Source organism: Leopardus geoffroyi, chromosome C1 (assembly GCF_018350155.1).
Source record: "Leopardus geoffroyi isolate Oge1 chromosome C1, O.geoffroyi_Oge1_pat1.0, whole genome shotgun sequence".
In the NCBI taxonomy this organism is placed as follows: Eukaryota; Metazoa; Chordata; class Mammalia; order Carnivora; family Felidae; genus Leopardus; species Leopardus geoffroyi.
In genome coordinates, this window is record NC_059328.1 from 206,690,070 (window position 1) to 206,705,093 (window position 15,024).

The 15,024-nt window shown below is 42.8% G+C and overlaps 1 protein-coding gene across 4 annotated transcripts in view; it reads left to right on the forward strand.

The window, feature by feature from the left end:
* The window catches only part of MOGAT1 (monoacylglycerol O-acyltransferase 1), a 34,186-nt gene that overhangs the window by 15,898 nt on the left and 3,264 nt on the right, over nt 1–15,024 (forward strand). For 3 of the 4 annotated variants that reach the window (XM_045481442.1, XM_045481445.1, XM_045481441.1), the window contains exons 4-5: nt 3,312–3,486; nt 4,288–4,487. In XM_045481442.1, the coding sequence (XP_045337398.1) occupies nt 3,312–3,486; nt 4,288–4,487 (375 nt within the window). Of the gene's footprint in view, nt 1–3,311; nt 3,487–4,287; nt 4,488–6,275; nt 6,837–15,024 lie in introns of those variants that run through there. The other variant, XM_045481443.1, reaches the window with a different exon arrangement.

A 15,024-nucleotide genomic window follows, 5' to 3' on the forward strand; every position in this document is an offset into this window, starting at 1 on the left:
ACTGAACCCCCGGTAATAAAGAACCAGTAGGGTTTCAGAGGTCCTTTGCTGACCAGTGCCTGTTTTGCTCTTACCCAATAGATTTCTGTCGCTGTAAGTCCCTGTAGGTCCCGCCTCCAAACCATTCCTCTTGGTCCATTCTCATGAGTCTGTACTCACCAGGTGTCAGGCGGGACACATTCCGTGTTTCAAGACTCCTGTTCCTTCCTGTGTACCGAGTAAGGCTGGGCAGGTAGCAGAGATCAGCTCACAACAGCCTTATATACTACACAGAGGAGGTCAGTAGGAAAAGCAGCCGATAGAGTCACCGAGACTTATTGATTGCTGCGGGCTCGTGAAGGTAGCAAGCAATGTATATGTCATCATATCATCAGCCTCTAGCACAGTCTCTGCCTTGTAGCAGGTGCTCAGTACGTGTTCTGAATGAAGGAATGACTGATGTGTCAACATGATTGCTAAGAAGGGGGAATATATATGGGAGGAGCCTATACTTTTGACTTGGGTGACAGAGTAGATGATGGCCCCATTCCCCCTGAGAGGAAATGTTGGCAGAAGGACAACCTTGAGGAAGAATACGGCGCACTGGGTTTGGCAACATGGAACCCGAGGTGTCTTTGAGTTGTCAAGGTAGAAATGTCCACTGGGCCATTGGAAGTGTGGGTGTAGGGCCTCAGGAGGAAGATGTCCCGGGAGATAACGTTTGGGAGAACTCGGCAATTGTAAGTGGTAGTTGAATCCATGTATGTAGATAACGTTAAAAGGTGTTAGAAACGAGGAAGGAGCCTGTCATAGACCAACCTGCTGTAACGAAATACCATAGACTGGGTGGCTGAAATAATAGACGTTTATTGTTCACTGTTCTGGAGGCCGGATGTCCAAGGTCAAGGCACTGGCAGATCCAGTGTCTGGTGAGAGCCCCATTGCTGGCTTGCACACAGCCAGCCGTCTTGTTATGTCTTCACATCACATCACCCCTGTCTCTTCCTCTTTTGATAAGAACACCGATCTCATCTCGGGGCTGCATTCTCATGACCTCATTCTTTTATTCTTTCCAGAGGTCCTACTTCTTAATACCATTCTATTGGGGATTAGGCTTTATAGAAATTTTGGAGGGATACAAATATTCAGGTCTTAGAGCCCTAAGACATAGCAGCAGTTACAGAGATCCTGTAAAGGGAGCCTGGAAAGGGACACTGAGAAGGGCCCGGAGGAGAGTCGGTATCTGGAACTCTAAAAGGCCCGGAAGCTATGCCTCCAGTTTCCACTCAGGGCACATGGGGCACAATGGCCGTGCCTTGAACTCAGAGGAAGTTCAAACCCATTGAGGCTCAGGGTTCTTTGCCCTCTAACCCACCACTCTCTGCCTCTTCTCTCTTTGTCTCTTTTTTTAATCTTTATTGATGTATTTATTTTGAGAGAGAGAGCAAGCAAGCACGAGTGGGGGAGGGGCGTAGAGGGACAGAGAGAGTCCCAAGCAGGCTCTATGCTCAGCACAGAGCCCGGTATGGGACTCCATCCGACAACCGTGAGATCACGATCTGAGCCGAAATCAAGAGTCGGACGCTTGCTTAACTGACTGAGCCACCCAGGCTCCTGCCTCTTCTCTTAAGAAAGTGGTTGGTCACTCAGAATCCTGCATTATTCTATATTCCCCCAGTAATAGGAGCTCACAGAAAAATGAGCATGTAATTTTCCTTTGAGAGATGAGGTGTGTTGTGTCTTTTTTTTTTAATTTTTTTTTTTTCAACGTTTATTTATTTTTGGGACAGAGAGAGACAGAGCATGAACGGGGGAGGGGCAGAGAGAGAGGGAGACACAGAATCGGAAGCAGGCTCCAGGCTCTGAGCCATCAGCCCAGAGCCTGACGCGGGGCTCGAACTCACGGACCGCAAGATCGTGACCTGGCTGAAGTCGGACGCTTAACCGACTGCACCACCCAGGCGCCCCGAGGTGTGTTGTGTCTTAATAAAACGTGTCCGACATATTCTTTTATGACCAAAAACAATGGATGAAGCCAAGAATGGGAGGAAACAATAAGACATTAAAAAGGAATTATCTCTGAAATACAGGTCATGAATGGCTTGTGTTTTCCTCTTTTTTCTTTTCCTGTAAGAGTTCATGATGTTTTCCTCCAAGAGGACATAGTGCATTCAAAATCTGAAAAGGAATCTTTAAAGTTACTTTTACGTGGGAAAGCCTGGTACAAAGACCGAACAATTATATCACGGTCTTAAGTAAACAGTTTACCAAAGTCAGACTAGGCATTTTGGAACCATGTAAAGATCTGGTTATTTGTTAAACGTCTGAACTTTTAAAACCATTTACAATATAAACGTAGGTTTGGGAAACAAGAATCCGTGTAGAATATCTGACAACAGGCCCTTGTGTGTTCAGAAGATCTGTTGCAGCCTCTTGAAAACGATATGCTTTTTGGTTCTGAGCCAGGATTCAGCAGGCTACTGATCAAGGCCACCAAATACAGCCATGCAGGTTGTGACTGAACAATTGCAGGGGGCCCTTTTACTTATAATGCAGTATGAATAGAGTCCATAGATAGAATTGAGCAGTGCACAACCTATCCAAATAAGCGGTAGATTTAACAAGTGACATCTTAAAAAAATTTTTTTTGATAAAATTTTAATGTTTATTTGTTTTTGAGAGACAGAGTGTGAGTGGGCGAGGGGCAGAGAGAGAGGGAGGCACAGAATCCGAAGCAGGCTCCGGGCTCCGAGCTGTCAGCACAGAGCCCGACACGGGGCTTGAACCCACAAATGGTGAGATCACGACCTGAGCCGAATCGGACACCTAACTGACTGAGCCACCCAGGCGTCCCAATAACAAGTGACATTTTTTGTTTTTTTAATTTTTTTTTTTCAACGTTTATTTATTTTTGGGACAGAGAGAGACAGAGCATGAACGGGGGAGGGGCAGAGAGAGAGGGAGACACAGAATCGGAAACAGGCTCCAGGCTCTGAGCCATCAGCCCAGAGCCCGACGCGGGGCTCGAACCCACAGACCGCGAGATCGTGACCTGGCTGAAGTCGGACGCTTAACTGACTGCGCCACCCAGGCGCCCCACAAGTGATATTTTAAAGATGCAGCCCATCACCTGCCAAAACGTTAGATCCAATGAATGGAATACGTTACCAAAGATCTGGCTGTGTCAAAATTATAAACTGCAAGTTGTTCCATATGTAAGCAGGGTAGGGAATTTTGTTAAGTGTTCGCAGATGCCACAAAATATTATAATAAAAAATGCTGTAATTTTTAAAACACAATAAGTACTCACCCTTTTTGTTTCATTCACTAAGGGCCAGTCTCAGTTTCTAAGAAGAGTGTGTCCCATGTGCTGAGCAAGGAGGGAGGTGGAAACATTTCAGTCATAGTTCTCGGGGGCGCAGAAGAATCACTGGATGCCCATCCTGGAAAATTCACTCTGTTCATCCGCCAGCGGAAAGGATTTGTTAAAATTGCTTTGACCCATGGGTAAGCAGTTTCTCATTTCAGGTACCTGGGTCAGAGAAGTTAAGACATTATTTAAAAAAAAAAAAATTTTTTTAACGTTTATTAATTTTGGAGAAACAGACATGGTGTGAGTGGGGGAGGGGCAGAGAGAGAGAGAGGGTGACACAGAATCCGAAGCAGGCTCCAGCTCTGATCTGTCAGCGCAAAGCCCGACGTGGGGCTCGAACTCACGAACTGTGAGATCATGACCTGAGCCGAAGTCAGACGCTCAACCGACTGAGCCACCCCGGCGCCCCTAGAAATTAAGACATTATTAAATGAACAGAGAGAAATAAAGTAGTGTTTCTTGTCCTTAAAGGCAGACCTCCTCTTAGTTGAGCTGACCCTGAAAGTAGATGTGGATGTTCATGGGGAGTGGAATACAACCTTCCCAGTAAGGCAGTTCAGTGTCACGGCACGCAGCACCTACACTCACCTTGCAAAGCAAAGCAAACAAAAAAGGTACAAAATTTTATATTCACAGTACAGATTTCCAGTCAAATGAACAAATGAACCATGGCCCAAACTATAGGTGGAAAAGAAGTTTCCTGGAGTCTTGATTGACTCTCGAATGAACTTCCATAAATTGCTAGGCTGCTGAAGTCCCTTCTCAAACGATTTCAAGTGTAAGTTTCATGGTGTGGAACATGAAATTAGCAGGATAGGGAGGCAGAGGAACGTTGAAAGATTGTCAGGAGTAGGTTGCAAAAGCCAGCTGGACAGAATAAAATACTTAAATCCCTCCCATTGAAAACCTGTACTCTTCCCCTTTGTTATTTGTAGCGCCTCCTTGGTCCCAGTCTTTTCTTTTGGAGAAAATGAGCTGTTTAAACAAGTTAACAACCCTGAAGGCTCATGGCTTCGAACCGTGCAAGAGAGGCTACAGAAGATCATGGGGTTTGCTTTGCCTCTTTTCCATGCCAGAGGGATTTTTCAATACAATTTTGGCCTGATGCCGTACAGGAAACCGATCCACACTGTTGGTATGTACCTCAAGGACCAAACGCTTGTTAGAATAAGTAAAACTGTTACCTAACTTTGAGCCATGTTACTGTTACTGATTGTGGTGTTAGTGCAAGAGAAGTGGCTTCAAGCAAGAACTTCCTAAAATAAGAATCCTATCGGTGTTATTTGAGCTTTATTTAGGATACATCTTTAGCTAAGAAATGACTATTTTTCACTTGGGAATTGAATCCTTTCAAGAATACTGCTATTGAACTACAGGGAGAATCCAATTTAGACATAGAGTTTCTTTCTTTTTTCCTTTTTTTTTTTTAATTTTTATTTATTTATTTTTGAGAGGGAGAGAGTGAGCAGGCTAGGGGCAGAGAGAGGGAGAAAGAGAATCCCAAGCAGGCTTTGTATTGTCAGTAGCCCGATGCAGGGCTCAAACCTACGAATCGCAAGATCGTGACCTAAGCCAAAATCAAGAGCCAGACGCTTAACTGCCTGAGCCACCCAGGCTCCCCTAGACATAAAATTTCTAGTACCGTATATGAATCTATTTCTCTGTTCGAGCAGATCGTAACGTAGCAGTCCTTTGATGAATGCATTACATCACAGTCTATTAATGTATGCAGATTTCTGTGTAACGAATATCTTCATCATATTCAGTTCACATAGGCGTCTGTAGCAAAAACGATTTTGGGAGGCCACTCACTGTAGTTGTATGTATTCTAATATAGACTGATCTTATTTTTAAAAAGTTGTATATTGGGCAGACTTGAGATGGGAGAGGAGAGTGACAGACCATGTTGACAGAAGGACTGAGGAGCAGAGTAATTAGCTCTTCACATCGAAAGTGACCTGGACCGCCCAGCAGGAGAAAGGGCAGAGCCAGACCCTAGTAGCACAATTAACCAAACTGTATATACTTCACCTGAAACTGGAAGTAATAGTTTCACCAGAGACAGTCCATTAAATGCCATTCAAAGTGCTTTTAGGTCTGTTTCCTTAGAACGGGATTTTACTGCTTTCAGTTTCTGAGAGCGTTGCATTTCACGTGCAGTCACATGACACTATTTTTAACTGTGTATTTAACTCACATGGAATGTTAGCAGACTGCTGATTAGTTACTGTAATGGTAACACAGAGATAAGTTTGCCGTTGTATTTTTCCAAGAGAAGCTGGTTACATTTCTTTGGCTATATATATAAATATATATATACATAGGTTGCAAAATCGATATACATAAATATATATATATATATATATTTTTTATATATCTATTTTGCAACCTATGTATATATATATATATATATATATTTTGCAACCTATATATATATATATATATATTGCAACCTATATATATATATATATATATATATATATATATATATATATATATTTGTATTTAAGCAGGTAATCAACATGTTTCAGAGCCTGATTTTTCTATGTCCTGATACTGGTTTTGGTCCCTTATGTGCAAAGTACTATAGTTGGCATTTGGGGGGATATAAGGAAAATTGAAAGACATTATTTTTAGGAACTGAAGTTTAAGTGTAACTCATACACGCGTGAAATAGGTTGCCAATGTTGAAAGCCAAGTGTATTTTGTTGGATTAAATGATTACAGTTATCACCCAATGGGGTTAAACTTTAGTTTTAAGTGGTTATCACTTGACACAGCCTAGTTTTAACTCTGCTGACAAATAATTATTTGGTCAGGGGTCAGGTAGAAATGACCAGATCTGAATTCGTTGTTGAGACTAGCAAACAGAGCTCTGGTTTTTCGCTCATGACTGTCTAATGTGCTTCTCTTTAACATTTAGAATAAGGCAAACTTGCTTCAGCCCATCCTTTCTGCTTACCTCCCAAACAATTACATCGGAAATACCACGTCTTGTCTCTAGCATCTTCAGTGTCCTGCCAGTATTTGAAACCTTTTAAAAAAGCAAGCTGAGAATATGAACATTTACATAACACCTCAGCTGCCACGAGATTGATTTTATCACCAGCCAGATGACTGAGGCCAGCCTGATTTGAGTGAACCAGACCCGCACAGACCATGTGCATTTAAGGACTTTTATTTGAAATAACCCAAGTAAGGATAGAATATGGACAATTCCTTAGACAAAAGCAGAGCTATGTATCAATCCAATGCAATGTGATATTGCAACAGAGACCTAAGTTGCTGTGTTCATTTCCGTTTTAAATTAATGCACTTCAAACCCAGAGTTGTTTCTTTGCTGACTCCCTGACACAGCCCAGGCAGGTCAGGTAGCATCCAGACCAGCAACTTATTTTGTGATCTCTCTGCTCCCCTTCTACTTAATTAAGAGTTTATATTTTAAAAAATAAAATAAATGGGGCACCTGGGTGGCTCAGTCGGTTAAGCATTTGACTTTGGTTCAGGTCGTGATCTCACCATTCGTGGGTTCAAGCCCCACATCAGGCTCTGTGCTGGCAGCTCAGAGCCTGGACCCTGCTTCGGATTCTGTGTCTCCCTCTCTCTCTCTGCCCCTGTCCCGCTCATGTGCGCTCTCTCTCCCTCTCAAAAGTAAACAAACGTTTAAAAAAAAAGTGATTAAAATAAAAGAGTTTGTGAACTTAACTCTACCTCGCATCATAAAGACTCAGTAAATATTAGTTCAGTTCATCCTCAATCATCACTTCATCTTTAATTCTCTCACTGACAGCTGTCTGGAGATGCTCAGCTTATCCATCCTACACATGTCCACACATCTGTGGGACTTCACTTCCTCATCGACGTTAGAGCCTTCATTTCAGCATTAACGATTCTCTAATACTAGTGAGAATTACTAACACTGCAAGGCTGTGTCTGTTAATATCCTACTAATTAAATCCTTTTAGGAGAAATATGTTCTCATTAAACCCAAAGTGCCATCATCAGGTCACAGTTACCCTCCGTGTATTTCTTACACCAAACCTTGCTAAACCACCAGGTTTCTCTGTGTCCTGCATCAAAACCCTCTTTCCTCTTTGCTGGGGGTCATTCAATGCTTACGAAAGGGAAGTTGGTGGTGGAATGAGTGAAATAGGTGATGAGGATTAAGGAGTTTACTTGCTGCAATGAGCACCGGGTGATACATCGAAGTGTTGAATCACTATGTTGTACGCCCGAAACTAATATTACACTGCAGGTTAACTAATATTACGGTGTAGGTTACACAGGACTAGAATTAAAATGAAAAAAGTAATATAAGAAGCTACCATATAGTTCCTTTATACATTTCAAAAATAGTATATAATTTACGTATTTTATGTTATTGTTGGTTTATCAAAATAAAAGCGTTCACAAAATCGTGATTCGTTACATAAATAATGGAGAGAAACTGGTTTAACTATCGCGTGCATCATAATAATCAGGAGGGATAATTGAAAGAAGTTTAGACTCTAAGAACAATGTGTAAAGGAGTGCAGTTCCTGGGAATTGTTTCTTTCCACAGTATAGAGCTCCAGGAGGCCCGCCGGGATTTTGTCTCACTGTTCCCTGCTGTATTCCCAGGGCCCACAGAGTAGGAGCTCAAGACCCATTTGTAAACAAATCATTCTTCAGTTATGCCTGTCTGATGATACTTCTTAAGTTTTTAAAAAAATTTTTTTTCAACGTTTATTTATTTTTGGGAAAGAGAGAGACAGAGCATGAACGGGGGAGGGGCAGAGAGAGAGGGAGACACAGAATCGGAAACAGGCTCCAGGCTCTGAGCCATCAGCCCAGAGCCCGACGCGGGGCTCGAACTCACGGACCGCGAGATCGTGACCTGGCTGAAGTCGGACGCTCAACCGACTGCGCCACCCAGGCACCCCTTAAGTTTTTAAATACCTAACACGTAGACGTTAAAAATTTTAAGGCAGGCTACTTTTAAATTCACGTTGTAGAGCCCGTGCGCGTAGTATGATGGGAAGTTGTATGTTTGGGCAAGAAAGCAAGAGACAAGGGAGGCTTGCCATTTAAAGGGGGAAATTTCATGTACCGTTGTATGTGTTGATTTTAATTTCTGTAAGTTTATGTTGAAAAATTTCAAAGGTTCAGAAAAGTTTCATGAGTAGTAAAATGAACTCCTGTGTGCCTTTCTCCCACACTTGTAACATTTTGCTACAGTTTTTCTCTCTCTAGTGGTCTAATACAGCACTGAACTTTATTCTGATAGGAGCTGAAATCATGACATCTGCTTCTGTGTGTCTCTTAAGAGCAAGATGATTCTCTTCTCTGATGTCAGTGCAATTTAGGAAATTGAACGTTGATCAAGGACCGTTAACCAGTGTACAGCCTATATTTCAAATTTCACCAATGGCCACAATCGTTGCCTTGTTAGCTGTGCTTTTTGGGGAATGGGGTGGGTCACGTGTCTTTTCCCCCAAACAGAATCATACGTCGCATTGAATTTTCGCATCTCTTTAGCCTGCTTTAGGCTGGGATCATTTTTCAACTTGCCTTTGTCTTTATGACAGGAGCGATTTGGGGGAGTATAGGCCAGTGGTTTCTAGAATGTTCCTCACTGTGGGTTGGTATGGTCCGTCGTGGTTATATTCCAGTTACGCGTCTGTGGCAAGAATTCCACAGGAATGCTGGTGCGTCTTCCTCAGGACCTCGTGTATCAGGAAGCTGTTGATGTCAGTTTGTCCCACTGTTGGTGATACTCACTTTGATCACTTGAGTGGGGTGTTTGCCAGGTTTCTCTACCATAAAGATAAATTACAGAGATTTGTCTACAGAAACCTTTATATGTTTACATACGTAAATATATCATGTATCTTAGATTTATATTTACAAATATAAAGACTTTTTCCTTTTCATTAACAAGTAACCTGGGGATAGTGTTACTTAGACACTATAATTGTCCTGTTCATCAGACTTTACTTGGTGGCTTTACTATCCATTGATAATTCTTGCCTGAATCGATTATTGCAATCATGATTGCAAACTGGTGGTTTTCCAGCTCTAGCATTCCTTCTATATTAATTAGTTGGCATTTACCATAAGGAAAAGTCCTCCTTCCTCCCAGTGTTAGATTATTTGAATTCTGGATACCCAGAGAGGCTTATCAGCTGTGTTTGCATGGGTCATGGGAAAGGCTCCCTTCCCATCTTGTCCAGCCCCATAACTTCCCCTGACTTTCTAGTTCTACTAATTCCTCAGCCTAAATTTTATTATGGATGTGATAGAAGTGTTTGTTTCACTTTTTTAAAATTAATTAATTTTTAAATTTGCATCCAAGTTAGTATATAGTGCAACAATGATTTCAGGAGTACATTCCTTAATGCCCCTTACCCATTTAGCCCATCCCTCCTCCCACAACCCTTTCAGCAACCCTCTGTTTGTTCTCTATATTTAAGAGTCTCTTATGTTTTGTCCCCCTCCCTGGTTTTAAATTATTTTTGCTTCCCTTCCCTTATGTTCATCTGCTTAGTATCTTCAAGTCCTCATATGAGGACTTTGAAGTCATATGATATCTGTCTCTCCCTTACTCATTTCGCTTAGCATAATACCCTCCAGTTCCATCCACATAGTTGCAAAAGGCAAGATTTCATTCTTATTGATTGCCGAGTAATACTCCGTTGTGTGTGTGTGTGTGTGTGTGTGTGTGTGTGTGTGTGTGTGTGTGTGTGTGTATACACCACATCTTCTTTATCCATTCATCCGTCGATGGACATTTGGGCTCTTTTCATACTTTGGCTATTGTTGTTTGCGCTGCTATAAACATTGGGGTGCATGTGCCCCTTTGAAACAGCACACCTGTATCCCTTGGATAAATACCTAGCAGAGTGCAATTGCTGGGTCATAGGGTAGTTCTATTTTTAATTTTTTGAGGAGCCTCCATAATGTTTTCCAGAGTGGCTGCACCAGTTTGCATTCCCACTAGCAGTGCAAGAGGGTTCCTCTTTCTCCACATCCTCGCCAACGTCTGTTGTTGCCTGAGTTGTTAATGTTAGCCGTTCTGACAGGTGTGAGGTGGTATCTCATTGTGGTTTTGACTTCTCTTTCCCTGGTGATGAGTGGTGTTGAGCATGTTTTCGTGTGTCTATTCACATCTGGGTATCTTCTTTGGAGAAGTGCCTATTCGTGTCTTTTGCCCATTTCTTCACTGGATTGTTTGTTTTATGGGTGTTGTGTTTGATAAGTTCTTTATCGATTTTGAATACTAACCCTTTATCTGATACGTCATTTGCAAATATCTTCTCCCATTCTGTCGGTTGCCTTTTAGTTTTGCCGATTGTTTCCTTAGCTGTGCAGAAGCTTTTTATTTTGATGAGGTCCCAATACTTCATTTTTGCTTGCTTCCCTTGCCTCCAGAGATGATTTGAGTGAAAAGTTGCTGTGGCTGAGGTCAAAGGGGTTTTTACCTGCTTTCTCCTCTAGGATTTTGATGGCTTCTTGTTTTATGTTTGGGTCTTTCATCCATTTTGAGTTTATTTTTGTGTGTGATGTAAGACAGTGGTCGGGTTCATTTTTCTGCATGTCACTGTCCAGTTTTCCCAGCACCACTTGCTGAAGAGTCTGTCTATTCCATTGGATATTGTTTCCTGCTTTGTCAAAGATTAGTTGGCCATACGTTCGTGGGTCCATTTCTGGGTTTTCTATTCTGTTCCATTGATCTGAGTGTCTGTTCTTGTGCCAGTACCATACTGTCTTGGTGATTACAGCTTTGTAATACAGCTTGAAGTCTGGGATTGTGATGCCTCCAGCTTCGATTTTCTTTTTCACGATCGCTTTGGCTATTCGGGGTCTTTCCTGGTTCCATACAAATTTTAGGATTGTTTGTTCTAGCTCTTTGAAGAATGCTGGTGCTATTTTGGTAGGGATTGCTGTTTCACTTTTATATTTATGGCAAAATGAAAAAAAATATAATCACTGCCATTAAGAAATTGCTTCTTTCCATTGTGGGCCCAACGTGATGGCAGGCCCCAGCCACACAAAGAAATCAAAATGGACATTAAGAAGCCATTTGTCGTGCCTCAGCCACATGTACAGAAGCAAGTGATACGGTCTTGGGGTCTGATTCAGAGGGACTTAGGTGGTTTCATTTGTCTTCCCTGAGCCTCAGATTTTACAACTCTAAAGAAGGAACTGTTACAATTGTCCTGTCTTCTCCAGGGGTTATTCTGTGGATCAGATGACATTGTACGTGAGAAAGCACTTTGTGCACCCCCAGAATAGGAGAGTAGGGGCTGATGTACAGCCCGGGGGGCTTCCTGACCAGACTGTTGAGCGCTATTAAACGTGTTTCCATCTCTCTGTGTAAGTGTCCTTGCCGAAGTATTCGTCGAAATCAAATCATGAGGAAATTGACAAATTCAGATTGTGGGACATTCGGATTGTGTTAAACAACTGGCCTAGACTCTTCAAAAATATTAATTTCCTGAAAGAGCAAAAAGAGAGAGTACTCAAAGACACAGCAGCTGTCATGGATGGTTGTGGGGGGTAGGGGGTGGCAATCAGCTGTAAGGATATCATGGAGACAGTTCATCAAGTTTGAATGTGAACTAAGTACAAAATAATTGTGTAGAGGTTAGATGCCTTGGGTATGAGAATGGTGTATTTAAAAAGGACAGCGTTCTTGGGGCGCCTGGGTGGCCCAGTCAGTTAAGCGTCCGACTTCGGCCCAGGTCATCGTCTCACGGTTCGTGAGTTCGAGCTCCGCATCAGGCTCTGTGCTGACAGCTCGGAGACTGGAGTCTGCTTCGGATTCTGTGTCTCTTCTCTCTCTCTGCCCCTGCCTAGCTTATGCTTGCTCTCTGTGTCAAAAATAAATAAACTTAAAAAAATAAAATAAAATAAAATAAAAAGGACAGTGTTCTTGAGGCGCCTGGGTGGTTCAGTCTGTGAAGCATCTGGCTCTTGATTTCAGCTCAGGTTATGATCTCACGGTTTGTGGGATCGAGCCCTGCATCAGGCTGTGTGCTGACAGCACAGAGCCTTTTTGGGATTCTCTGTCTCCCTCTTTCTTTCTGCCCCTCCCACTCACTCTCTCCCTCTCTCTCAAAAATAAATAATAAACATTAAAAAAGAAGGGCAGTGTTGTTGTACTTAAGAACCACGTGCCAAAATGTTTAGGGATGATAATACAATCGAACCATTGATGTCTACAACTTACTTGCAAATGGGTCTACAAAAATAAAAATAATACACATGTATACCTGCGCGTGCACACGTGGGTACCCGCGCTTGTGCGCAAAATGTTCAAAGCTGATGTGTTTAGAAGAGTACTCAGGTGCTTATTGTATCATTCTTGCTATAGATGGGGAAAGAAATGTACTTTAATAAAATAAAACTGGTTTGAACCCACTTGACAAAAGTAGTGCATTATGTTTCATGTCATGATTATATCCTGATGAGGAAAAAAAAAAAGCACGATAAGGGATTCTCTGAAATACAAAGAAAGGAAGGGGAGCCTAATTTAAATTTAAATGTCAAGTAGGGGTTTAAAGAGATAATGTTAAGGGGATTAGTGTGGTGCCCAGTGTAACACAGTAAGTGTTTAATGAATGTTCTTGAGTGTGCATGTGTGTGTGTGTGTATGGAAGCACACACACACACACACACACACACACACACGCGCGCGCGCGCTCTTTCCTCACATCAGGCATATTATTTGAGCCTCCACCATAAGCCAGAGTTTCAATAAACCCAGGTTTCGTGGGCACCCACATGTTGACCCTTTCCAACCCCCTCTGCCAACAGCCTAGCCTTTCTCTAGGGTCCAGCTGTGTAGCAGCCCAAGAAAGAGCAATTCCCGTGTGAGATCAGTCAAGAGATCAACTCTGTGGAATTTTCAGAATTAAAGAAAAACAGCAAAGATTTCTTGTTGCCAAAGACCTGCTCTTGGTCTCAGTGAGAAGAAAATAATGCCCATTTCCAAACTCCTCTCCAGCTGCCTATGCAACGGCTCATGAAGCTGCTCATTCCCCATCTGAGGTCAATACGACACGACACCAGAGAAACGAGGCAAGGCTGCTTGCTGTGTGAGGCCGTGAGTGCGTAGCTCAGCTCGAATTGCTGGATGGGACTGGGAAATGGAACACACGAGCGGCCAGCTCTAAAAAGCACCAGAACGTGAACAGGAGCTATGATTCCCAACTCTACCACCAGGAGAGATGTTGGCTGATTTTTTCCCGGGCAAGGAGTTTCATGTCTGAGAGCAGCCATTTTTTTCCCCCTTTTTGTCAACAGAGAGTAACAGGGCAGTTTGCAGCCAACATAGGCTTAGCTTTGTTTTCTTCCTCTGAGTGATAAAAATCTCCTTTTTTGTGGAGACCGAGGATTCTGGTCTTCCGGGGCTCTGGGGACTCTTCTCAGATTTGCATGGTTTTGTTTTGTCACCTCTGTCTTTACCCCTCAAGAAGTAATTGAGAGGGGGCGCCTGGTGGCTCAGTCGGTTGAGTGTCCGACGTCGGCTCAGGTCATGATCTCGCAGTCCGCGAGTTCGAGCCCCGTGTTGGGCTCTGTGCTGACAGCTCAGAGCCTGGAGCCTGCTTCCGATTCTGTGTGTGTGTCTCTCTCTCTGACCCTCCCCCATTCATGCTCTGTCTCTCTCTGTCTCAAAAATAAATAAACGTTAAAAAAAATTAAAAAAAAAAAGTAATTGAGAAAGATTTCTTGCTCCCCGGTCCAATTTTGGTAATGAGGGACAGGGGCACCAGCTTTATATTTTTAATTCCTGTTTTGTTTTTTTTTTAAATATAGTTTTGAAATTTCCAGTACCTCAGTTTCCCTACACATAAACAAGAGAAAGGCAAGGAGGAAGCTGTCCATCTCACACTTTAAAGGGGAAAGTCTTATGATGAATTTAATATCTATGGGCATGTTTGAGCTTTCTGGAAGAGCCACCTGAAATATACAAACAACCATGAATAAGAAAAGAACAGGGTTGAAGTTATCTGTAGGAAAACTCGTAGGAAATAAGACTTGATTAATAATTCAGAATCCATGAGTCTTTTTTTTAATGTTTGTTTATTTTTGAGAGAGAGTGGGGGAGGGGCAAAAAGAGAAGGAGAGAGAGTCCCAAGCAGGCTCCATGCTGTCAGTGCGGACCCTGACATGGGGCTCGATCTTACAACCATGAGATCATGACCTGAGCCAAAATCTAGAGTCAGATGCTCAATAGACTGAGCCACCCAGGTGCCCAGAATTCATGAATTAAAAAAAAAATTTTTATAAACTTTTTTTTAACATTCGTATCCATTTTTGAGAGACAGAGACAGGCTGTGAGCGGGGGAGGGGCAGAGAGAGAGGGTGACACAGAATCTGAAGCAGGCTCCGGACTCCGAGCTGTCAGCACAGAGCCTGATGCGGGGCCCGAACTCATAAACCGTGAGATCATGACCTGAGCTGAAGTTGGATGCTCAACCGACTGAGCCACCCCGGTGCCCCTAAATTTTTTTTAATGCTTATTTATTTTTGAGAGAGAGAGAGAGAGAGACAGAGTGCAAGCAGGGGTGGGGCAGAGAGGGAGGGCGACACAGAATCCGAAGAAGGCTCCAGGCTCTGAGCTGTCAGCACAGAGCCTGATGTGGGGCCTGAACTCACGAACTGTGAGATCATGACCTGAGCCGACA